This window comes from Dermacentor albipictus, unplaced genomic scaffold (genome assembly GCF_038994185.2).
Source record: "Dermacentor albipictus isolate Rhodes 1998 colony unplaced genomic scaffold, USDA_Dalb.pri_finalv2 scaffold_107, whole genome shotgun sequence".
NCBI classification, from domain to species: Eukaryota; Metazoa; Arthropoda; class Arachnida; order Ixodida; family Ixodidae; genus Dermacentor; species Dermacentor albipictus.
In genome coordinates this window covers 136,455-161,434 of record NW_027225661.1, presented here as the reverse complement: position 1 = coordinate 161,434, position 24,980 = coordinate 136,455, and the positions used below count along the sequence as shown (strand labels likewise).

General features: G+C 43.7%; 1 protein-coding gene across 2 annotated transcripts; it reads right to left on the bottom strand.

Annotated features, from left to right (window-relative positions):
* Positions 1-772: 772 nt before the first annotated feature.
* On the bottom strand, positions 773-24,852 carry LOC139053383 (sorting and assembly machinery component 50 homolog). Of its 2 annotated transcripts, none has more exons than XM_070530397.1 (15): positions 24,619-24,852; positions 24,367-24,420; positions 24,200-24,301; positions 24,020-24,107; positions 22,744-22,850; positions 21,668-21,801; positions 21,522-21,609; positions 20,686-20,817; positions 20,546-20,617; positions 18,774-18,857; positions 15,550-15,691; positions 14,319-14,465; positions 10,983-11,124; positions 9,131-9,208; positions 773-791 (listed from the first exon to the last, which is right to left on the bottom strand). In XM_070530397.1, the coding sequence occupies exons 1-14, from the start codon at positions 24,637-24,639 to the stop codon at positions 9,163-9,165; spliced, it is 1,359 nt and encodes a 452-aa protein (XP_070386498.1). In that variant the 5' UTR covers positions 24,640-24,852; the 3' UTR covers positions 773-791; positions 9,131-9,162. The 2 variants fall into 2 exon arrangements, with proteins under 2 accessions (XP_070386498.1, XP_070386497.1); XM_070530396.1 differs by lacking the exon at positions 773-791 and adding an exon at positions 6,691-6,895.
* Between the last annotated feature and the right edge of the window lie 128 nt (positions 24,853-24,980).

Below are 24,980 nucleotides of genomic sequence, written 5' to 3'. Positions count from 1 at the left end.
TTCGCAGGTTCGATCCCATCTGCAGCAGCTGCATTTCAATGGGGGCGAAATGCGAAATCGCTCACGTATTGAATTTAGGTGCATATTAAGGAAACCTTGGTAGTCAAAATTGATTCAATCTTCCAATCTCTCCCTATATTGCACGCATCATAATCATTTTGTTGTTTTGGCATGAAAAACATCAGAATTTAATTAGTTTCAGATACTTGGCTCACATAATTTTAAACTATTGAAAGAGGTCTTTGAAGGAATAATGTTTTATACCAGCTGTTGTGCACATCATTCTTTCTGCTGTGGGAAACCATATATATGGGACAAAAGAAGGGGGTGCATTAACTTGTAGCTTTATGCCACCATTCCCCACTGAAAGTTTCTTCTCGCCTGGTGTTGAACTGCAGCTCTAGCTTTTTCTAATGGAAAGCATACAATGAAATAAGCAGGTTATGAACAGGTTGGAAACTCCCTGAAACAATGTCGTGGTTGTAACACACTAAACAGCTTTTGCCACTGTTGTGCTGCATTCCTTAACACACAAGAATTTTTTGAAATGTTTATTTTCATACTCTTGGTTGACTGAAGACGTTGCACAGAGGAGGAGGGACAAGTATAAATATGAGCATTGGTGGATGTGTTATAGTTAAGCGACGGCAGTGATGGAAGCAGGAGGCAGGGAAGTACATCAGTTCCAGTCTTCTGAGAAAGGGGTACACCAACCCTTCAGGAGGTGGCAGTGATTGAGGCAGGAAGGTACCTTGGTTCCAGTCTTTTGAGAAATGGGCACACCAGCCCTTCTGGAATGATCAGTACTATATACGACATGCGCGACATTGGATGGAGCAACATTTTTAAGGGTCTCATTGGAATAAAATATTCTGTGGAAGAAGCTTAGCGGAAAATATTTGCGGCACAAAGTGAAATTGTGACATTAAAAATTGGGGGCAATTTAGCTGTAAATACAACGGAAATGTGTTTACATTACCTCACACCTCTTTGAGGTCCCGTATCAATGATTTAAACCATGTTCACCATATCGTAAAGTTTTGTTCACAAACTCATTCAACACCCGCCCTGCCTTTTCCAGGAGTGAACTGAAACTGGCAGTGGTTCAATAAGACTTAAACTGGGGAGAGTTGGTATGACATAGCCCTGTTTACTGCGCTATACTATTATATAAGGGAAAAGAAAAGAAGGCAGGCACACATGTGTCAGCCTCCTTTTTTAGTCCTTTGTATAACAGTATAGTGCAGTAAAAAAAATGCTGGCAGTAGTCCAGAGCAGGCCACTGTCAGTTGCACTATAGTATACACATTGTCCCACATAACTTGAGCCAATGTTTTAAAAATTGAAGGCACTTTGGATGCGGGTTGAACCGAATGCATAATGTTGGCACTGGCCTAGAGTTACTCAGGCTATTTTTTTTATTTTCCCCTTAACTAACGCATTAGTTAGGTTTAGTTAAGCAACTCTTTAAGTATTGGCTGCAGACTCCAACTGAGACACGCAAAGTTGTAGAGCACCTTGAGAAACCTCAATAAATTGTTTCCAACATGATGTATCTCACGTGGTCCTTTCTTCTGCGTTACAAAGAAAGCCAGCGAAATGTGAAAAAAATACCACGTGACGGGGCGATTGCACACTGTTATTGTGCTGCTCTCAAGCATGCAATGGATGAACAAGGTCAGCTGCAGCGAGACTGGCCCGCGACAGAGCATTACGTTTGGTGTAGGTATCTGGACATGCAGCTTTTATCGCATGATGGCGCGAATGCGTACTGCTGGCCAAAGTGGCGCCGAAGTGATAAAGCTTCTAAAGAGACGAAAGAGATCAAGAACATGGATTTATTTTTTTAATGCTTGATATGGGCAAGAGCTGGCAGCCTGCCGATGGAGTGTAATGGGGTTGGGTGGGGAGGCGGCATTACGGGCTGGAATTATTTTCCAGTTACCTTCAATCCACAAAGCACCCTTTGATTATAATGCATGTTTGAAGAGGTCGCCACCTGCTGCAATGCACATTTGGTATCTCATAGGCCCATTTTCCGAGGTGTTCTTGATCATGGTATCAGGGATGGAGTTGCTAACTTGTCTTTTCTCTTTTAGGTTCTCCAATGTTGTGGTTGGCGTCCAGTATACTTGATCCTTGACGTTGCCCCAGAGAAAGAAACCGAGGGGAGTAGAATCTCGCGACTGTGCCGCCCAAGCAATGGGCCCATGCCATCCAATCCACTACTGCGGGAATACTTCATGCAGCCATTTGTAAGCTTTGCTGCTGCTGTGCGTGGGAGCACCATCATGCTGATACAAGATATCCTTGATCCTAGCCAATGGAGCTTTGCAAAGAAAATCCTCAAGCGCCCCATCAAGGATGCCATTGACATATCTTTTGCCTCTAAGCCTGTTATCAAAAAACACGGGGCCAGTAATAGTGCCACTGTAAATTCCACACCACACATTAACCGACCACTGATACTGGTGATGTGTCTTCAAAACCCAGTGAGGGTTTTCGTTGCTCTAATAGAGAGCATTGTGGATGTTTACTTGGGCACTATGCAAGAAGGTAGCTTCATTGGACCACAGTATTTTGTTGACAAAGCCTGGGTCCTCTTGTGTCATGACTATTAACCAGTTTGCCAAGTCCTTTCGATTTCGGAAATCACAGGGCTACAACATCTGGTGCAGCTGCACGTGGTACTGATGAAGTTGCCTCCTCTTTAAGTACTCTCCACACTGAAGACTTTGACGCTGCAGCTTCAGCACCCACACTACGAACAGTTGCATGTGGGTCTGAAGAAAACTTTGAGGGAATATCTGTCTGCACGTCCTCGCCCAGGATTGAAGATTTAGGTTGTTTCTTCATAGAAGTCCCAGTCTGTCTCAGTGTGTCGCATGCACGCACAATCGTCATTGAGCTCAGACGCGTACCTGGATGCCAGCGTTGATATAGCTCAACTTCCCACCTTCCATGTCCACTTGATGCACCTAGAGCCCAAACCACATCTACTCCTTCCTCAATGGAGTAAGCCATATCTGCTGCTCAATGGCGGTCACAGCCAAATAGCATTGCTGTGGAGAACACACGGGGATATGGGCGCCTGAGGAGCACAGGATATATTGCAGTTCGTTGGGATTGGTTCAAACGAGATACATAAGGTGTGATCTACATCCGGTACACTGGAACAGCCTGCGGGCGCACTCTCTCAGGGACTGATGCACCGGTCACGGTGCACAAGTGTGAAGCCAGACGCGGCCACCTGATACTCCGACCAGGCAGCGGCGTCGGTGTCACGTGGCGGTGTCTGGTAGACAGTAAGAGTGAGAAGGAGAGCAGACGGGGCCAGTGCGAAAAGAGTCATTGTCTGAAGAAGAAATGCGTAGTCTTCCTTGAATATAGCCAAGGTTTTTTTTACCATTAGTTAATTTTGTCCCTGTGTGACTCATCCGCTGTTATTCGAGCCCTAAGGTTTCAAGTTGTAGCATCATCGTCCAATTTGAAAGCTACTACAAGGTCACTTGTGTACAAAGGCAAAATTGTAGCAGCCATCATCACCTTCCATCGTTCCCACGTGCTTCGCCCTTTCCTTCTTTCAAGCAGAATCAAAATGCAGCTTTCGTCTTTTTTTTTTTCGTGGCCTTAGACGCTTTATCGCTTCGACAATGCTCGGCCAGCAGCATGCGTTTGCACCGTCATGCGATAAGAGCCACATGCACAGATACCTACACCAGGCATGACGCCTGTCACGGAGCCAGTCTCACTGCGGCCGACCTTGTTCATCCATCGCACGCTCGAAAGCAGCACAATAACAGTGCACAAGTGCCCCGTCACGTGGTATATTTTCATATTTTGCGGACTTGCTTTGGAACGCAGAAAAAAGGACCACATGAGATATATCGTGTTGGAAACAATTTATTGAGAGGTTTCCCAAGGTGCTCTGCAACATTGTGCATCACACTTGGGGTCTGCAGCCAATACTTAAAATGTTGATTAATTAAACTAAGTAATCCATTATTTAAGGTGAAAATTAAGGCAAAGTTAAGGCAAAGCATCGATTGCGATAGTAAATTAAGATAAGCATGGCAGCAGCAGCCAGCGAATTGACATTTGTGCCGTCTCTCGCTTCAATGCAAACTAAACGTCGAAAACACAGCACATATGAAGCTACCGGCACTGGGCGCACTTTGTCTGCATCGCAGATCACTTTCAAGATACGGTGCCCGCGCGGCCACACCGTTAACAGCAGCCACCAGAGTAAAATCCCTCCCTTGCGCTTAAGATATTGCGCCGCAATTGTCGGCTGACCCTCACAAGTCAGTTGCCAGCCCAAGTCGACATGGCAAAAGTCCGTTTTATATGCCTGATTTTGAAGAAAATTGCCGCCGCCAATTTCGTCCACTGTAGTCGATAGTCTGTTGCGGTGTAGTTCCTTAAAAGCAAACTTCGTTGCATTAAAGTATAAACCCATGCAAGCGATCTTGTGCACGACAGCGGCAAGCGAAGCGATGGAGATGGCTGTCGCGTTTGCTCAACGCCTACAAGTCCTAACCTATGCGAGCGACGATTTTGAGCGACGTCTCCTCGGTGTTGCCGGTATGAGGGTAGCAATACACGTGCCGAAGCTAGCGTGATGCATGCTTTAATAAATTAAGTTGATGTATCTTACTGCAAAAAGCACCATAAAATATTTCTGGGGGTCTTGCAGTAGGTTCTTATCCTTGCACATATAAAAATTTAACCATTTGCTCCTTCCGTGAGACAATCAGTAGTATTTGAGTGATGTACGTCCAGTTCTGGCTTCGCGCTATTGGCTAGTCGCTCACAGTACTTTTGGGTGACGAGCGACAAATTCTAGATTTCTAGAACCGAGCGATTGAGCGACAAGACCAAGCAATCTGTTCAAGCGATGGCCTGTTTTGTTGCTCGAAACCATCGCTCGCCGCTGTCACACATAAAATCGCTCTCATGGGGCTTTAGCCTTAATAGGTAGAACTGAGGTTGATATATGGTCCGTTATATTCGAAAGTCTGTTGTATGTGGGCATGTTGTAACGAGCGTAGACTGTGCGTGCGTGCGTGTGTGCATTCACACACACTCTCCCATCCCCTCTCTACCTCTACCATGTTGCCAGCTTCCCACGCACATACTTTTTTTCCACGTTGACACTCCTAATGGTAATGCATCAAAATTAACACAACAGACTGCCGCACTCAAGTGTTTACAGGGCACCTAAGATGATGCACAAGTCGGTTATTCTACAAGAAAATCAAATAACATGTCATGTGCATTTTATTCTACATTCAAATGCAATGTAGTCAGCTTTCTCTAAAGTAACTTATTTTGCAGCTTAATTGAATGTGTGCATTGGAATATATTTTTGCTCTCGCATTATTGCCATATTTCCTTTTGTACGTTTTCTGTACATGTTTGCCCAACTCCCTTCTGCTATGCCCTATGGACCTTGAAGTTATGTCAATAAATAAATAAATTATCGGTCAGAGGCTAGACAGATCATGAAGATTTATGCCAACAGGAGGCTAGCTGCTTCTGCATTTTCAAAGTGGTGCCCCCATCCATCTTTCATGTGCACATCATTGTCTTACTCTGCACTCGACAACAGTAGCATATATATACAGCATTTCAAAACACCAATATATTAGTAGTAGTGCTTGCTGAAAACCTGTATTCATAGTCCAAGAAGCAAACAGAGCTGTGCTCTCACTACAGACAAGCACCTCTGCAACGAGATGACTTATAAACAAACAAATGATTCTGTCCCAGTTCTATTGTGAGCTGCGTGACCTGTATAACGAAGTGACCTGTACAACATAATTTCGGAGGCCCCAAGCACTTTCTTATAAAGCCATTCAACTGTGCTATAACCACAAGTATTGCATCACAATTTACCATGGAGCTTTACTAGTACGGTAGTGAAGAGATGGCCTAAGTTACAACATGGGAGATGTGAAAGGGGGAGATTGTCATGCACCCGACTGCAGCACGAAGCTACAGTTGGGCGGATGACAATTTTTCCCTTTCATGAACCTTCCTCCACCCTGAAGGCTTTCACAAAGCTCATTTGCCAACATTGGATATAGTGCGTGGTGAACTCAGTTGTGCTTGGGACACTAACACTTGCTTCCCCTTGCACAGTTAGCAAGTATGATCTTAACTGATATGAAAGCAAAAGTTTGATTCAACTGATATCACTTGGGATTTGCATGCTTGGTTTCGTTTTACAAAAGCAAAGCTAACTGAACTTTAAAGTTACTTGTTTCCAATAATTCACTCGCCAGTGTACATTGCATTAATTTCCAACTGTATTCATTTCTACACACATTGCAGCACACACAACTACAATCCTCCGGGAAAAGTGCTAAGCCCGTCTTAAAATGTTTAATTTTGTATAAAAACTATGCTGTGGCCAGGTTATGTACTATTTCTTTACAATATGTTGCCAGCCTTGTGACCTTGTGACCTTGGAAAAGTTGTACTTCTGCTGGTTCTTGTGATTTGTTGGTTCTGTGCCATTTCTTGAGTATCAAGATTTCTTTTTTTTTTTTCAATACCCATCATGCAAGACACTAGTGCATCTTCATTCTCTAAAGCTGAAATTGAAGATGTGAAGTTTGAACCAGATGTCGGGCACTGTGCGGCAAATTTTCCTACTTTCCAAACGCAGAAGGAAGAGTAGGCTGGTGCTTTCGACATAGTGATTTTTTTAATTGAAACTCAACATTCTTAAGTGCGAGCATGAAAACAGAAACAAAAGAACTATAAACATATTGTGCACTATGGTCCTAAAAAAGCATGTGGAGAGATTTCCAGTGTGTGCAGTTTCCAGCGGCCATTTGAGCAGCTTTGGAAGAAACTGCATAAGCTCACCGTCCTCGAAGGCTCGAATCTGCAAGAATCGTTAACGAAATAAGGAATGAAAAGGCCACATGAAAAGAAAGTCGACAGATCTCACACAATGTGGGAGTCTATGTTAATTTGAAGCATTTGCTCACACAACACGTGTGAATTAACGTTTACTGAATGATTATTACGTAAATACCAAGTAATGTGGGATCTGCATAATATATAGGAGGATAGCAAGGGTTGATGTTTTAGTCGACAGCACTTGAAGTACTACACGGCTGCTGTATTGAAACGTCATTCCTAAACGTGTTGACGTGTTTATACTACGCATCTAGCATATGTCGAGATATGCTGGTTGATCGTGTCATGCTGGGTGGTGCACTGAGAAGTGTGACAAGCAGCCTATAAAGACTGAAGCAGATGTAGCCATGGACGTTCAAATTGTGAAGTCCCCCAGCGATCATATGACCAATGACACCTTCTGTATCTGCTGTTAGTGTTACACTTAAAGCTCAACAAAATGAAGTATTTAACTTTGTATAACTTCTTGTCTAAGAATGCCATGTATCTTCAACTTTACTATTATGAAATATAAAGAAATTTCGCTGCTGTTGTGACGAAATGCAGCGGTTAATACATGAAAACTGCGGTGGACGCAGATGGTCAAATGGTTGAATTACATGTGGCTGCTTATGAACACACCTCTGAAATCATACGCCACACTATAGAGAGTGGCCGCCAAAGTGGAGCAGCGCAGTAGCAAGACTCTCTCACTGTCGTGTTCTATGTAAAATCCACGTACGATAAGATCCTATCGTGCCCCCCCGCACTGTGTGCTGTGGATGCGATGGAAAAGCGTGTGAAGGTGCTCGAGGGTCAATATTAGGACGCTTAATATTAAAGTCACCGGTAACGAACATTGGGGTGTCCTTATATCTGGTATTGTCATAGTATGACAGCACTGCAAACCTCTGATATCAGCACAACAATCTTTGTGCAATTTAATTCGTTCAGCGGTCCAAGCTCGCTTAGGTGCCATTTAGAAGACCAATTTAACATAGGTACCATAATTTCGTTGTCTGCAGTAGGATAGCTGTCTACAGAAAGGAAAATGAAGTGCTGCACGTGAGAGTGCATGGCACGTGTTGCCTTTGTCTTAGCTGTGGAATAAACTCCAAATAAAGACTCAACGCTCTGAGCTCCATTCCTGCGTATCGTCCTTCACTTTTCATTCTGTACCATTCACCCATTCCATTAAGAGGGCTGTGTGCTTCGGAGATAGCTAAAAGACAAAATTATACATAGAGTTTTTAGGCCTTATTGCTTTATTAGGAAGAACAAAGGTGCACTGTCTGGCACTACATTGTAGTTTAGTTAACACATACTACCCGGCTCACTGTACAAAGACAGCTGCATATCAATCCCAATAACGCTTCACAGTAAAACTTCCTCATGCTACATAGCCATGCAGCAGCACTTTCAGGTTTGACCACCCATGCCTTGGGTAACACTGCTCCTAGTCTATGCACAAGAAGTTCAGCAGGAACCACTGGAGGATGAGTGTCAAAGTCAAGCAGTGGCTTCTCGATAGAAATGCTAAGGTATGCTGCAGGGGACCCTTATTAATCAGCTGTATTGGCTGATGCCACGAAGTGTGTGGGCGCTGTGACATATGGAGATGCCAGCTTGTACTTGGCAGATTGTTTTCAGTACCACCGTGCAACAAGATGACAGGCTCTAAAAGGTTAACTAAATTCTGGGCTTTTGCGTGCCAGAACCGCAATGTAATTATAAGGCACACTGTAGTGGGGCACTTCGAGGATGAACTTTGACTACCTGGGGTTCTTCTACATGCACCTAAATCTAAGTAAACAAGCTTTTGCATTTGGCTCCCACTGATATGTGGCCACCGTGACCAGGATCGAACCTGCAACCTAGAGTTCATCAGCACAACACCATGACCATAGCCGCTGGGCTACCACTGCGGGTAGACGAGAGACATGCTGATGTATTATATGTTTTCCTCGCCCTCATGGTTGCACCATATCAAATACGCTAAGGCCAGGATCTTGTGAAGGGTTGTCTGTGTTGCAAAGTGCCTTTATTGACCCTGCGTTCATATGCCAGTGCTCCAGCAGAGAGCATCATGTTCTAAGGAGAAACTCTGCATGCAATGCACGCAGAATGCCAGTTCTGGTTGCAACCGCTTTTGGCCTCCTGAAGGCGGCTCGTGCATTCACATAATTGCTGTCACAAAGTAGATCACTACAGTACTCACCATCAAAAAGAAGTATGCGCAGGCTGGCAGTGCTACAAGAAGGAAACCCCGATGCCAAATTGGAGGCCGTGGTTCAACCTGCAATATGGCCATGCTCTGTGTTGGGACAATTTCTTACAATCGGAGCCCCTTTTTCTGATGAAGCTTCTATAAGCTTGTTGTGCCAACCAGTGTCGTTTGGGGGGCTATAGCTGGCAATTGAACAAGGCTTATTGACATGCATATTCACACAAACTGTGTGCGTGTTTTTTTTTTTTTTCTAACTGAAGCATTTTAGAAGACAGTACAAGAAGCAATGCATTCAAGCAATGACCACAAGTGGCACAGTTCCTCTTAAACCTAACACTACGGTGCGTGCAATAAATGTCGAAATTTGAATTCAAGATTTATTAACAATGACCACTACATCGATGTTGCATTGTGATAATTTTTCACTGCCCTAGGTAATTACATTTGTTCAAGAATAAGCCAAAATATGCATGTGTTTGGTCATTACTTAATAGTAATTGGACTGAAGCTTCTGCCTTCGCCATGTTTCTACCAGTTTTGTATTCAAAGAATCGTGTCCTTAGTAGTCTGTGCTTTAATTCACCATTTCTTGTGCAGTCATCAATAATACCACAGCCTAAATGTTTATGTAGATGGCTTAAATATACCGTATGTAAAAGTTAGCCACCTGTGGCTGAGAGCTACTGCCTTCAAAATTACGCTGGGTGGCATAGTGAGCTATCCCATAGAAGTTTCATGACAAAATAAAAAATGTTTATCAAGGAAAGCTCATCTCATTCAGAGCTTATACTATAAGTAGCAGCAAAAGTACTGATAAAGCTTTCTGCATAACAACTTCGATCAAGCCATCACTATTTCAAAAAAATCCCAGAAGCTGCACAGAATTATTCATTTACTCCTACACTTGCGGAACGTCTCAATTCCAGCCATTCCAATAACTTGTGAGTGCCTCTACATTATACTTCCTTCATCACTTTCATAGCCATTTCAACCAATTCTATGCACATGTTGCCTTGAGCATGAAGAGTTGCGCTAGAAAGTGTTGCTACAATAATGCTATTCGCATATACAGGGTGTTTCACGTAACTTGTGCCAAGGACTTTAAAAAAGGCGGTTAGCCGCAGCTGAATGAAACCAACGACATATGGTTTGCCATCATGTGGCGCTCCTTAGTGTATTTTTTATATTTCACTTAATTAGTTAATTAAGTAAGATTAATTATGCAAACTTTTAATATTCACTGTAGGGCCAAGTGCGTTTTGTTTAGTTGTAAAGAGGGCTCAGAAACGACCGATCCAATATTTTTGTGGAAACGTACATGCTGCTTGGCGATCTTTTTTGGCGTTTAAAGAAAGCTTGTGAAATACGAAACAAAACCATGCGACTGCGCTTATGCGCTATCGTATTTATATCGTATTTCATATTTTGCTGGCTTTCTTTAAATGCTGAAAAATATCGCCACGCAGCATTTACGTTGCCACAAGAAATTGGATCGGTCGTTTCTGAGCCCCCTATACAACACAACGAAACAAACTTGGCCCTAAAGTGAATATTGAAAATTTTGCACAATTCATCTTAGTTAATTAACTAATTAAGCAGAATGTAAGAAATACTCTAAGGAGTGCCACATGACGGCACACCATATACCATTTGTTTCATTCAGCTGTGGCTTACCCCTTTTTAAAAATCCTTGACACAATTTACATGAAACACGCTGCATGTGAAGGTATCGTATAAGGTGATCTTTTACAGAGCACAGGCCCTGAGCTCCGTTCGGCGTGCAATTCCAGCTTTGCGCAATACCACTGCCCATAGTCCATGGCAAGACACCTGAAAGACTTGCCTGTCACCGGTCTTTGCCTTCATGGGCAGGCAGTAGTTCAACTCAAAACGAGCAATGTGTCCGATGGAGAGCACGATGCCGGCACCAACTGACCACCGCAGATTTCGTGTGACCATCTCGAGGTTCTGCTGCATATCATTGGCTGTAACAAGCATGAAATTAATGAGTAAACTGAGCTCTTCACTACTCACTAGTTAACTCTGCCTAATTCTTTGTTTCTATGATTTCTTTTTGAGTCGAATGAATCTAGTTGGTGAGGACACAAAGAAATCTACTTCAGGTGAATATCCCACAGCTCCAGTAGTGTATTATGTAAAGATGAATGTTGATATAATTGACACAGATATAGCAAATTATGGGATATAACGGAATACAGTCGACTTCCGTGAATTCAACCGCAACGGAACCAAGGAAATCGATCTAATTATCCAGCGGGTCAAATTAAACAAGATGCAGAATTAACTTCAAAACAAACCACTGATGCATTTGGCAGTATTTGCACAATTCTAGCACATCCCCAATCAAATGTGCGCCCGCTTTCTATGTGGCCTAGAGAAAAGTAACCCAGAGATAACAGTAAAGTTCCTAAAGAGAGTAGAAATCTGACGTGCACTTGAATGTTTAGCAAGAAAAATGGGCAAGGGTCTAATATGTGTTGCACAGTGGCGGCTCTTTTTTTAAAGTCAGCTTTGCCACGCAATTTTTGAAGTCAGCTTCGCCGCATACAGCGGTGTTATGCGGCAAAGCATACAGATGCGGTTTCCGGCCCAATTTTATTGAAAACATTAAAAATAAAAGGCGCGCGCTAGATTCGCGTAAATACCGTAATCTGACATTGTGAGCTACCGCTATTGCTTGAAATTTTCCTAGGGCAGGCCGAAAATAGGCGTTTTCGACGAGAGGCAACGTGTTCACTTACCACATTCACTGTCCCCTAAGCTCTGCCGAGACGCGATGCTGCCAGTAAAGGGCATTAAAGGGCAGCCAGTAAAGTCACTACTGGGGTCACCACAGGGGTCAAGCACGTGCATGCTGACTGGTCAAGTTCGAATTATTCGGCGGAGACTAATTTCAGGGACTGAAATAGCGAAAGTTTGGTCCCATAGATATGCATGGGCACCAGCTGGGACCGTCCTTCGGCCGGGATTGAATTTACCAAAAAATCAAATTAACCGGTTTAGAATAAGCGGAAGCCTACTGTATAGACATAAAATTTGGTTCACCATGCTTTGTTCTATTGAGTATTCTACTGGTTAAAGTGAAGCAAATATTTGCTTGCACACAGCTCAAGGTATGTATCCTGGTAGTAAAAATGTCAAATATGCTTAGCAAAAGCAACCTTAAATAGCTCATGCTGGATGTGTGTGCGCATTCTGGCCAATTCCTTTGCTTGGCTGGCCTGCAGCCACCAAGCCAATGCACTTACTCATGTGATAACACCAACAGCACGATTGAATACTGACGATGGTGTCAATGCGCTGGTAAACTAAAGTTGTTCATGTGCTGTATCAACATCACAAGCAGCCCACAGGCTATCAAGATCAACAGGAGACCCTTTGTTGTCCATCAGAGGTATCATGCATGTGTTTATTTTGCATAGACTCAATCACGGTGATCATTTTAAATTTTTTGCCGATATCAATGTGTACACTCATAGGGAATATTGAATATAATGAGGATAATTTCACGTTAGATGTGACTGTTATAGAGTAAAATCTCACTATAATGAAGTTGCAGTTGACACAAAAATACCTTTGCTACATCTGATATTTGTTATAAACATATACAGTAGAAACTCATTGATATGATCCTGTATTGTATGACTTTCTGACGGCAATGTTCGCGATCAAGAACAGAAAAATATTTCTCAATACTGTCACACTTTTTTTATTGGTTAATACATTCCTGGAAACACAATCCTTCGGCACCAACCTTCAGCACATCACCAAACTGCAGTTGTGCGATACATTTTCCAGCCATGAAAATGTGCTAGGCATACATGATCGCGATCGAGAGAAGTAGGTGCCCGCCACGACAGCCTTTCTGAGCACTCGCCCAACCATCTGATGTGTACATGTCAGCATGCATTCAGTTTTCTCCTCCTCCTCTCTTCCAGTACAAGAAAATCTCCTCATGGGTCGTCTTGCATTGCATTCACAGCTGTCACTGCCAACCCTACTGCAATAAGCATCTTCATCTATCAGTTCGGTTCGACAGCATGTGCGGCATAGTGCCCTTGGAAGCATACTAGACACTAGTAATAGAAGATAACCCAAACGTGCAGCTATTCCTTGCTGCAGGCAGCACAAAGCAAGCGTCATGTTTCGCTCTGGTGCCATTGTATTCCGCTGTAGCTCACCAACTCGAGTTTGTTTCAGTTTCCCTTCGCTGTCTTAAAACACTACGCAATAGGAAAACAACAAGCATGTCTTGTGTTGCACAGGCCCAATAGCCCGAAGCATCGGCGTCTCATGCCGCAATAATTCTTGCCAAGTGGGCACGTCAGAATTTCCCGCCAAAATGTCCCAGCCCAAAAAAGTTGCTGAGAGAGGCCAAATTCAAGGAGTGTGAATGTATGCCAAAGCCGCAATAAAAAAAAAATTCGCGACTTGGGCGGCACAGGCCCCGTCAGCGCAAGTCGGCATCTCGAGCAGCAACAATGGGATGACGTTATCATGAAGAGCGCCGGCAGCGAATGCCTAGCCTGCCTCTTACTTCAACGAGTCTCCAAAACTCAACATTACGCAACCTCCAGCACCAAATGAGCGGAAGCCAGCAGGCAATGTCACGTTTTCTCAGCTCGCCTAACCTCTGCACACGTGGCAGACCAGCTCTAAAATGGGGTGCACTGGCTGCGTATACACTTAGCCATACTGACAGCTATGCACAACCATGGCCACACTAGAAAAGGAGACGTGTACCAACCTGCCCCCCCCCCCCCTCATGCCTCACTGCCTTCCCCCAGCCTTGCGCACGTTTGATCGCATTACCATGAGCTCACTCCCCTCTCCCCCATTCTCTTTGCTCGTGCTGGAATACGGTGCTAATCAAGCTGCCATCCTTCTTGGCTCACTATCGCGGGCTTTCACTTGCCTGTAAATCATACAGCATGCGGGGTGCAATAGGACCCTTCAACTCAATAAGGTTCAACTCTATGTTGATTGTCATTGCAAACACACAAAAAAAAATCTGACAGCATGACACAATTCAGTGACATTAAACGACTACAGTGCCCCAATGAAACCAAGCACTTTACGCTACGTTTCCCACAGCTGAGTTGCTTTACACTTGACGCCATTAAACACTTTTGCAGCTTCACAGAGCCATTGTACTTACTGAGCTTGAAGTCATCCACATTTCCAGCCGTTGCAAAGGCATGGGTCCGGAAGTAGTCTCCCAGTCCACCTTCGCCCGGCCGGAAAGGCAGTGGTGTGTATAGATGAAGGCCAGCGGCCCAATAGGTCTCACCTCCTAGTGAATGGCCTGAGGCACAAAAAAGAAGAGAAAACAGCCAGTGGCTGTCAACATTATGAAATGCAGAAGAAAGACCTTTCATCGAAACTTAAGGAAGCATCACCAACCCCCTCGGCTGCAAAAACAGGCCATTTCTCAATAGCAAGATGGACCTACACCAAGAAGAATAGTTCATGCAGGCACAATGGCCTATACGGCTAACTAGAGCTTACTTGGCTAGATTTCTAATTAGATTACTTGCCATTCCCTTTGCATACACACACAAACTATATGGATAGTCCATATATGCATTGGAGGCCCCCTCAAGAACAGGGAGACATTGGGCACTGTCCCTCAAGGTCCCCTTTGCACAACATGGCATATCACCCACATCCTTCAAGCTCTAACTGAAGTTTCCTGAGCAGTAAAAGTACCAAAAGACTCTCTACACCCGGTCTCACCAACTCCGTGCAGTGTTGCAGAAAATATGCGCAGCATCAGCCAACCAGAAAAGGGAACCAGAAGAAAGGTGCTTTCATTGTCTACCTTTGAACACCCTTTGTGCCGCAAATCACCCCTCACCATTCACTATCAACACCCATGTGCACCTCTCATCCAAAAAAGGAGCCCTCCTTCATTTTCTGGAACATCTTCATCTTTTGTGCCATGCTTCCTGCATCAAGTCACATCATGTGACAACATAAACTTGCCTTGCTCTCGATTCTTCACTGAAATAAGCCTATCTTCAGCACAGTCGTTATCACAGATTCCAATAGAGTTTATTCCAACGCATTTCAATGTGTATAGCTCTCGCGATGCGCAGTGATGTTTAAAGCCTAGAACTATGCACAGATGCTGTTGTGTACTGAACTTAGCCGCTGAGTTCAGCGGATAAACTGAGCGTGGTCGGCGCACCCTGATTATGGGGAGCGCCATCTCCTCGGTACAGAAGCATATATGTACTTGTGTTAGCCGGTTTCCCTCATTCCGTGTTTAATTGTTGTGATGGCAATAAATTCATATTGCCGATACTGCCATGTGCTGATGCCGCCTTGTGATACAACTCACGCAACATAACAGACAGAGCAGCGAGTCGAAAGGAAGGTGCACCTACCTTCCGTGTGCGGCCCGATGCCCCTCTGCTGGAAACCCCGCAGGCCGAGTGGACCACCAAGGAAGAACCGGTCACAGATGCTGAACGTCTTGTTGTGCCCAAAGCCCACCATATGGCCAGCCATGCAACAACCCTGCAGCACCTGCACACCATTGCAATAAGCAAAACAAATCTCATTATAATGTCATCAGAGGCAGTTTGCATGGCACTGGCTTACACTCATGAAGCTAAGTTATAAATGCCTGCACACAAATGCGAGAGAAAATAAATGAGGGGCACCTGTCTCAGCACATAATTTGGTACAGAACCATAGTTTTGCAGAGTACTGTGTTGAGTAAGTTGGTGTGCAGTGATCTAATGTACTGTGGCACAAAGTAAGAAAACCCAAGGAAAAAGACAGAAAGAGCGCTCTTTCTGTCTACTTTTCTTGTAGTGCTTTTATTTTTGTTTACTTTATACCACAGTAGGTGGATTGCTAAAGAATCGCATGCGCTGCATGGAAGTCATGAGTCCGGCAAGTGCTGGCAAGTTGTCTTTGCTTCACCTTTCATTTAATAGGAAGTTGATTGCAAATTTAAATGTCATAGAAAATTAAATGTGCACCTCAACAAAAGATAATAAGAAACATTTCATAGGGAATATGCAAAAATTCCATAGGCAGGTTTCCTCACATACCTAGTTTGGTCTAACCTTGATGGCAAACATCGTCACAATCTTAATTAAGGTATTAACATGCGGGCTGCTGACACCATTCTCGTTGCCTTCCCTCCCTCGCATCATCCAAGATTTCAAAATGCATGTCTCAGGTTTAGCAGTGCTACTAGCTTGAACACGGCCGTCCTGGTTGTGGCAAGTTGGCTGTGTTAAAAAGCCCGCTTACGAAATTTCACCCCCTATTCCTCTAGGTTTCCCTTGGCTTCATTTTTCTATCTGGCTGGGGTGCACATTACAGAGTGATTGCGTAATGATTACAGAGCCCTAAGGGCTCATTCACACTAGCGACTCACAGAGCTTGCATGACGAAGTTGGTTGCAATTGGTCGCAAATGGTCACTTTGATCAAAAAGCAACTGTTATGGGTCAGTCACTTGCTGCTAAATTTTTCAGTCGCGCAACTGTAGTCGTAAAGCTGATGAACCAATCAGCAACACAGGATCAGCATGTCTGTTAGGCCACTGCCTCCTTTACTAGATGCCTGCCGCTGACACCATGCTTGTTGATTCACTTAGTAAGCGAATGCTTCCAGGTTTATCCTGCCGATAAAACTACTAGTATCCTTACTTCATATAGCTGTCTACTAATTTGCTATAGCACTCTATGCTTTGCCTTTCGGGCAAAACTGCGACATTTTTGTCCCAGATTCCCATTGTACAAGGAAAATCTGTCGCCCATCAACAGTAGAATGAAATTACAAAAGAAGCCCTTACAGGTATCTTCGAGAGAAAGCTTTGCAATTCAACTAAAATTTGTACTGGTACAGGGATTAAGTCTGGGAACCAAGGCCTTACTGGGATGGTTCCTCTACCATGTTAGCTAACCGGGAAGAAGGCATTCTTCTTAAAATCTTCTTCATCCTTGCAATTTCTGCAGAACTGGTTTGCCATATTCGATTCCCACTGTGTGCATGTTCTAAGCAGAACTTTCACTGCACGGAGTGTGGATATACTGTATTTGCATGATTCTACCATGCCTCTGTTTGTAACGCGCAGTTATATTACCGCCAACATATCCACAAAAATAACTTGGTGGTGATTCTACCGCACACATCAAATAACGAAACCCGAGTTGACGCGTATTGTGTTGCGACAACTTTATGGAACATGCAAAGGCACACAGACATGCACACAGCTGAATTTTAGCGGCTAGTTGCTTTCAGAGTCCGACAACACATCCTTTTCACTGTCTACCGACCACAGAAGTCATCTTCAGTTCCATCAAACGCATTAGAAATGCCCCACAGACAGCAAACTGGAAAAATGGTGAGTGCAAATTAAGGCAGAAAAAAAAATGTCCATTCAGTGTGGCTAGTTACCTTGCATTCAGCTTTTTTGGGGGTAAGAATCGGTTTCATTTTTGATATTGAGTGGAATTAGTTACGATTGTAATGCGCATGTAAATTTGAACTGACTTTTTGTCCAAGAAAGGTGCGCGTTAGAATCGTGCAAATATAGTAATTCATTATATGGCTAAGTTCAAGTGTGTTACACAATAAGTGTGAAAGCTTCATTCAATACGTTTTTATGTGGTAAGCAATTTTCATGCTGCTTGATTCAAGTTATGCAGCATCTGAAATATTGTGCAAATCTGAAATTATGGGGACAAGGTGTGGTGAGAGTGCATCATCTTACAGTTATCACTTCGCTTGCTTAGAATGTTATAAAATGCTTCACGCTATCTGTTTGAACCGATGAACAGCTAAATATTTTAAATATCTGTGGCGAATAAAGCATACGATGATAACGCAAGGCGCATTTGTCAAAGGTGATCACTGGTCTCATTAATTTGATTGGCATTCTTTGGGAGCTTCAGCCAGTTTGGGATGTTTGTCTGTTTGTATCTAACCTTGTGCACGCCAACTTGGGTCACTGGGTAGTCCTCGGTCTAATGGGTAGAGCATTGAACTGCTGCACTGAGGGAACCTTGTTCAGAGTGAACTGTTGGACAAACTTGGGTCGTCATTGGGTATGTGACATTAAATATGTGCCGCTCTTTCACGCCAACTTGTATCACTGGGTACGTGCAGTTCTTCAATGACAAAGAAAGATCCTTTAAATTTTATCCAATGCTGTGTGGAATTGAACCCGCATCATAATATATATGTATTCACACAATCTTGTCCGAATATAAATTCTGACACATGCAGACTCCACAGCAGCGCAATCACTCTATGGCACAGCAAGTCCCAAGGGAAGCACAAGAGAGGAACTCGGCTGCATAAACGCCTCATACATGATGTCTTATGGCAATGGCAATACGGTATGTCGCTTCAATGCTTCAATGTTAAGTCCATTAACCCCGACAGTCATATTAAGACAGTTTCTGCAGCAACATTTTTTTTTTAAGTGCCAGGTGAAACGCTCCTGCTCATTGTCAAAAAAGGCAGACAGGCTATCACGAGTGCGCTAAAAGCACAGAACAAAGAATCTTTACAAGATATGCATGCTGTAAATGTCTGTCTGTATATATATAGGTGTTACGAACTCCTAGTCAGAAGCAAGCACTCACAATGTCCCTCGCTATTGGCACATTAAGCTGATATTCCGCTTCATGCTTGACAAAGCCAACGTCGCCGCCCAGACCAGCAAATTCCTGAAAAACAAAGAAAACCGCATAAATGTAAACTTATACACGGTACAGCGTCGCCATCTCTACGTGAGAACATGGACTGCACGGACAGTGGTCACTGCGGTGCCTGCCAGAGGGCACGCCACGACTACTGCATTCCCCCCCTGGACACCTCTGGCAATGACACAAGGGTGCCAGCCCTTGCTGTGCAGCTTACGTTTTCATCATGTAACCAGAGCAGAGGCGGCACACCTGAGTATTCGTGAGGTGAGGGCGTCAGAGTCAACGAGCAATGCGACACAGAACACAAAAGACATCAATGCCATTCGTTGGAGCCATGAGGAGCAGGAAACAAAGAAGACCTAAACACCAGAATGAAAAATGAACTCATGCTACGGGTGCAGGGGTTCACACAATTGAGAGGACTGTCATTTCGAGACGCACAATGTCGTTTTTGCAAACAGGTTGGCCACATGAAGCAGTGGTGTGATGCAGGTGCAGCTTCGACGCCTACTACGAATGCTGTGAGTACGAGCACATCACATGGAGAGTATTACACAAACCACCTGTCACCTCTGCACACTTTGGCAACATAGATGAGGTGCACGACCATGTTGATCAAAAGTAAACCATGCATAATGGAAGTCGACTCCGGGACAGAGTTTTCAATAATTGCGGAGCATACTTATAACCAATTTCTTGAACGGAACTCTGAGCCTTTGGTTTCATTTCGTTCGAGACTCACTGACACATGAGGCAATGCCGTGAAGATACGAGGTGTATGCCATGTTCATGTCGAATATGGCGACATTAGGGGATTCCTCAATTGAGCTCCTGGTGCCGCAAGGTCACCAAACAAGCCTGCTGGGAATGGACTGATCCAAGCCCTTAGGAACTAAACTTTAGGCGTGCACAGTATGGATGGGTTGACAGTGGAATGCATTCAGAAGTTTCATTGTGTATTCAGTTCGAGATTGCAAAATTTAAATGGTCCACTTGTCACACTTCACTTGGACACTGCTGTCACACCAATATGGATGAGACCTTGACAAGTCCCCTTTGCACTCAAGCCAAAGATCAATGCAGAGCTTGACCGCCTCACTGAGCAAGGGATCTTGGAGTCAGCAACTGAACCAAAGTGGGAAACACCTATAGCGACACCCATTAAGCAAATGGAGACATACTAATATGTGGTCTGAAGAAAAAAAAAAAAGGCAATGTGCATCTCAGGCTGCTTAGGCCCCACAAGCTCGGTGCCTATCAGCACTTCGTGTAGCAAAGTCTTACAGATGTGAACTACAGTTGAGCTGGCCAAATTTTTTAGTGTCTTTGGGTCGTACGTTTTCTTAGTTAGCATGTTTTTCCTCGCATTTCTTTTTTTTCAATTTTCAAATGTATGAACAAGGATCTGCTGTGAATAAACAATGCAGCCAACTGCTAAGCTTGCTCAAATTTATTCATGCATAAAAAACAGCGCAAAAATAAACACGGCCAAGGGAGGAATACAGTCCCATGTTTCCCCCATGTCCATGTTTATTTTTGTGCTGTTCACCCATGAATTTGTACCAACTAGCTCGCATTCATACTCTTTTAAGTCAAATTTATTAATTATATGCTTTTGGTATGGTTATGCTAGGAATTCTCACATAGAGTGCACAGGTACTGACGTGTTGTGGAGAATGACATGAGCAAATGCGATCACTTAGGCTCACCTGGTGCAACCTGAAGTAACCTCCTTCTGTTGGCAGAATAGAATTGTCTCTTCTGTCCACAGTAACTATGTGCTGAGAGACAAGGAAAAGAACAAAGGTTACCCATCGGGTGAGTTGACACTGAAAAATTTGCCACATACCTTTAGTGAAGACTTTAACGAGTGTCCCATCTCTTCTCGAACTACAAAGGGAACTGTCGGCCCTAGGCAAGATAGCTCACGCCACAGAGCCTCCCATCGTAGGCTATGGTGTACTCCAGGTGTTGACTCAAACTGAAAGGGTTAAGGATGAATGACTCATTGGGGTAGTTAGTAGAGTGTAGGCACATACAGAATGAAGCAGTCACGCATCAGTCCACCCACATAACTTCTTTTGACCCATTGGCAGTGTTGTCCTAACTAAAGTTGATTGAATGTCTTGAGGTAACCAAAGTATCAAATGTAAACTTAGAAGAACTGAAGTCAAGCATGTTTGACTTCATTGCTTGATGTGAATCGACTCAAGACAGCTCAAAAATGCCTAGGTGACCGTGGTAATAGCAAGAAACACATTGAAAAATGGCAGCAGAGCTTTGAGCCAGCACCAAACAGCTGCCATCGAGGCAGGTACTTCTCGAGCACTATTTGCATACATTCAGATGATGGTGATTTCCTACAAGCCTGATACGTCTTGACTGCTTTGCCTGACTTTTATTGTAGATTCTGTTTCCTACATTTAAAAGAAGTGGATATACTAGATCTTAAAAATAAAAGTAAAAATAAATTATTTCAGATCACTAGCAGGGTAATGATAAAGTGTTAACCATAGCAACGACTGTGGTCATCATAAAGAACAGCCTCAACTTTCTGCCATACATGCATAGATTGAAATTAATAAACATCACTACACTTGTGGGAAAGGCAGCAGAGGCAAGGTGCAGCTACAAGGAGGCTAAAGTAGCACATGCGAACATGAATGAACAGCAAACAGTGCATACCAAGAGCTCTGTTAATAGGCCACGGTCAAGTTGCCTGAAGCCACTCCACGTGAAATCTGCCGCTTGCTGGAACACTGCTCCTGTAATCCTGTTAAAAGAATAACAAGGCATAAAAATCTGAATATGAGCGTGTCCCAAGGCCTTACCGAGGGTTGAGCCAACCGAGGAAGGGCTTACTGACTGTAATGTTAAATCCACTGGAGTGCTTTGTGCCGTAGTGGTACTCTGATTGCACAAACTCTCCTCGGCCCCAGGTGTTTGGAAATTTTAGACCTATGACCTAGAAGGGAATCCTAAATATGAGCTTCATGACTAAAGAAAGCAAGCACCCTATCAAAGGCTAAGAGAAAATGTTTGTCTCATTCCTTTGCTTTGTTAGATAGCTGCCGACTGACTGCATACGAGTGGTACGAGGCCTCAAACGCACAACAAACCATGTATTACATCATCTTTTGATGTGACAAATAAAAAATATGCACCACATGTAGAGCAGCTGTGTGATGTTGACCAAAGGTCCTCAACATGTCACAAAGATCGGGGGTTGTGGTCACGTGGTACCACTGACATGTGGGTTGGTGCACTGGTCACAACTAGACCATGACAGTCTTGTCGAAAAATGGGATAATGTGGGAAGAGGAGGTGATGAGGACATGGTACTTTCCGAGGGAAGCAACAGCAGAGAACCCAGCTTACAAATGTCAAATGCACAGAAGTGCTGGGTGAGAGAAGAAAGAATGGCTGACGTGACGCATGTCCGGGTTTCGGTAACACTGTCATTGTGTGGCACAGTCATTGTGAGTGCACAAGACGGGGACAAAGAAAGACACATGCAGCACCGTGTGTGTCTTTCTATCTTTGCTCCCGTCTTTTGTGTGATGCTTGTTTTACGATAAAATACCAACACACCAGGCCTCTACCCCTGACTTGTGTCAGGCTGACTGATGCATGCTGCGGTGGTGTGTGTGACACCAAGAGACCATTACCTCCGATTTTCGTGATGTAATGAGAGGTCCTTGTCAGCACAGCCTATACAGCGAAGCTTTGCTGGTTTTGGTGTGCATTCTGAGCTGGTCACATTAACATGATATTATTATTATTTGAGCAATTCTGGCACCACAGCATTGCTACACAGCAGCTATATAGAAAAACATAAAAAGCGAGGTACAAAATTTTTGTGTCAGTACTCTTCTAACACAAAAACTGCCCATGGGGGTATGCCTACCATACTTCCTTCATTGTTGCCAACAAGAGTGTTGATGCCTCCTACAAGACGTCTAACTTCCTGAACCTTGAATGTCACTTCTAGACCGCTGGGACTTGCATCTGGACCTAGAAGGCACAAGGCATAGAAATAGGCTAGCAAAAAGCACTAGCAGTATCTTCACGTTTCTGTAAATTCGCATGCCTATGACCATGTCTACTTTTACAGAGTGACATGTACCAAATACTCCTACATTCATTGCATGACCTGCATACGCGTGTCACATTCCTTTTTCTTTCTGTAGTATTAGGCATTCTACTTTTTGCAAATAAAAGACAAGGGGGAGCTCAATTTTGCAACAATGCAGTCCGTATAATGCATATGTCTACTTGAATGTTTTTCTGTTGCTTTCTTCTTTTCTGCAGCACCTTGTGAAAATTTATTAACTGTACACTGAAATATGCATATGCAGAGATAACAGTCTTTTCTATAGGCTAAGGCTGGCAGTGGCATTTACAGGTCAGTAATAAGAACTTAACGCTGCGTACCGAGTCAATAGACTTTGAGTGGTGGCTTGCCCCTGAAACTATGGACTATAGAGCTTGTGTGTGTGCCCCGATTATTTATGACACATGCTGGGTGGTGCTCTTGCCCATATCAACAGCCAGTCTCTGTCAGAGCATGTTATTATGGGTCCCTTGGTGAGATTGCAAATCTAGTTTCTGGACTATCCAGGCTTCAATTGGTATGATACAGTATGTTTCAATAACAGGCTCACTCATCATGTAGGCCTACTTGTCCCGTGCTTTGCCTCTTCTATTTGTTGTAATTGTCACTTGTCATTCATTTCTTTCTTTCCCTTTTCCCCTGTGCAGAGAAGCTCGATGAGGGATTGTACCTAAGGCTGACCTCTGTGCCCTTCCACACGAATAAACTTTATCTCGTTCTTGTACCACTGTTTGCTTTCTTGAATGAATAATTGCCAAATAAAGTTACATGAATCGATTTCACATTGGTGAACTGCACCACATAGAAACGAATCACCATGTGGAAGGGATAAAAAATGCAACAAGCACAAAAACGAGTGTCAACAAGGTGACGAAAGGTGGTAGCTCGTGACCTTTAATTTTGGCGAGCTGCTGCATTAACTGGCCACAAAATGACACACAAAAGGAACACACAATACGATTGGCACAGCATCTTAAGAATTTGCCCCTAAAATATATTCAATCCTTTCGTAGTTGCTATTTGGTGTTTACTATTGAGTATAGCTTAGCAGTAAACCAACAAATCCTACCTGAACTGGTATCGATGGTCACGGAGATCTGTTTAAATGCTCCCAACGTTTCCAGTTGCTTTCTTACATAGCGTGTTTTTAATATTACCTGAAGAGGAAAGGAAAAAATTGAACACAATAGTGCGCTATGACACTTAGGAACGTGTTAAAGACAGTCACTGGATGGGGTTCTATGCTCACCTCTTGGAAATCTCTGGCGTTGAAAAGGTCATTGACAGCTTTTTTGAGGATATCATCCTTAGTCCGGATAACACCGTCAATAAATACCGTGTCGACACGAGCCTGTAACAGCAATCCCGTTTAAGGAATGAGGCACACACGCACATAGAAGACAACCTCGCACTGACCTCTATTTGATCCAAAGGAACTTGCATATCCTTCGCCTCTTGTCTCTCGAGTGACTGCAACGCGCACGGACGAGAATCCCAAATCATTTCACATGGGATCGTACTAAGCTTTAGAAGTACAAGATGTCTATTAAAGGTTGTCGAGTTCGTGAAACATAAAACGGAAATTATGTGTGCGCTCGGATGAAATTTGCAATAGCTGTAAAATTGATTACAGGATAAATAAAAGCGGCACTGCATGTGTAACATTACCTTTGCTTGGACGGTGCCCATTTCTTTTGTTGAAGTTCAACGCGCACTACACAAACTTCACCCCACCAGAAATCCTCAGCAGCTCTGCTCCCGGGAGTTCTCGCATAAACATAACCGAAACGACGTAAAGCGCGCACTTGGGCAAAGTTTTGCGAAGTTTTGTGCGCCGATCGTCACCTTTTCAACAGCCGGCCACAGTACCGGCATGTTTTGTGACCTTCCCCTAGCGGAGCGGCATGTTTTCGATGCTGATATTTTGAAGCTCAAAGCTTTCTTATTTCGGCTCATTTATAAAGCGTTTATTAAATAAAAGCATAAAATACGCTCAATTTATACGGTAATAGTTAAGATAACAAGCGCTG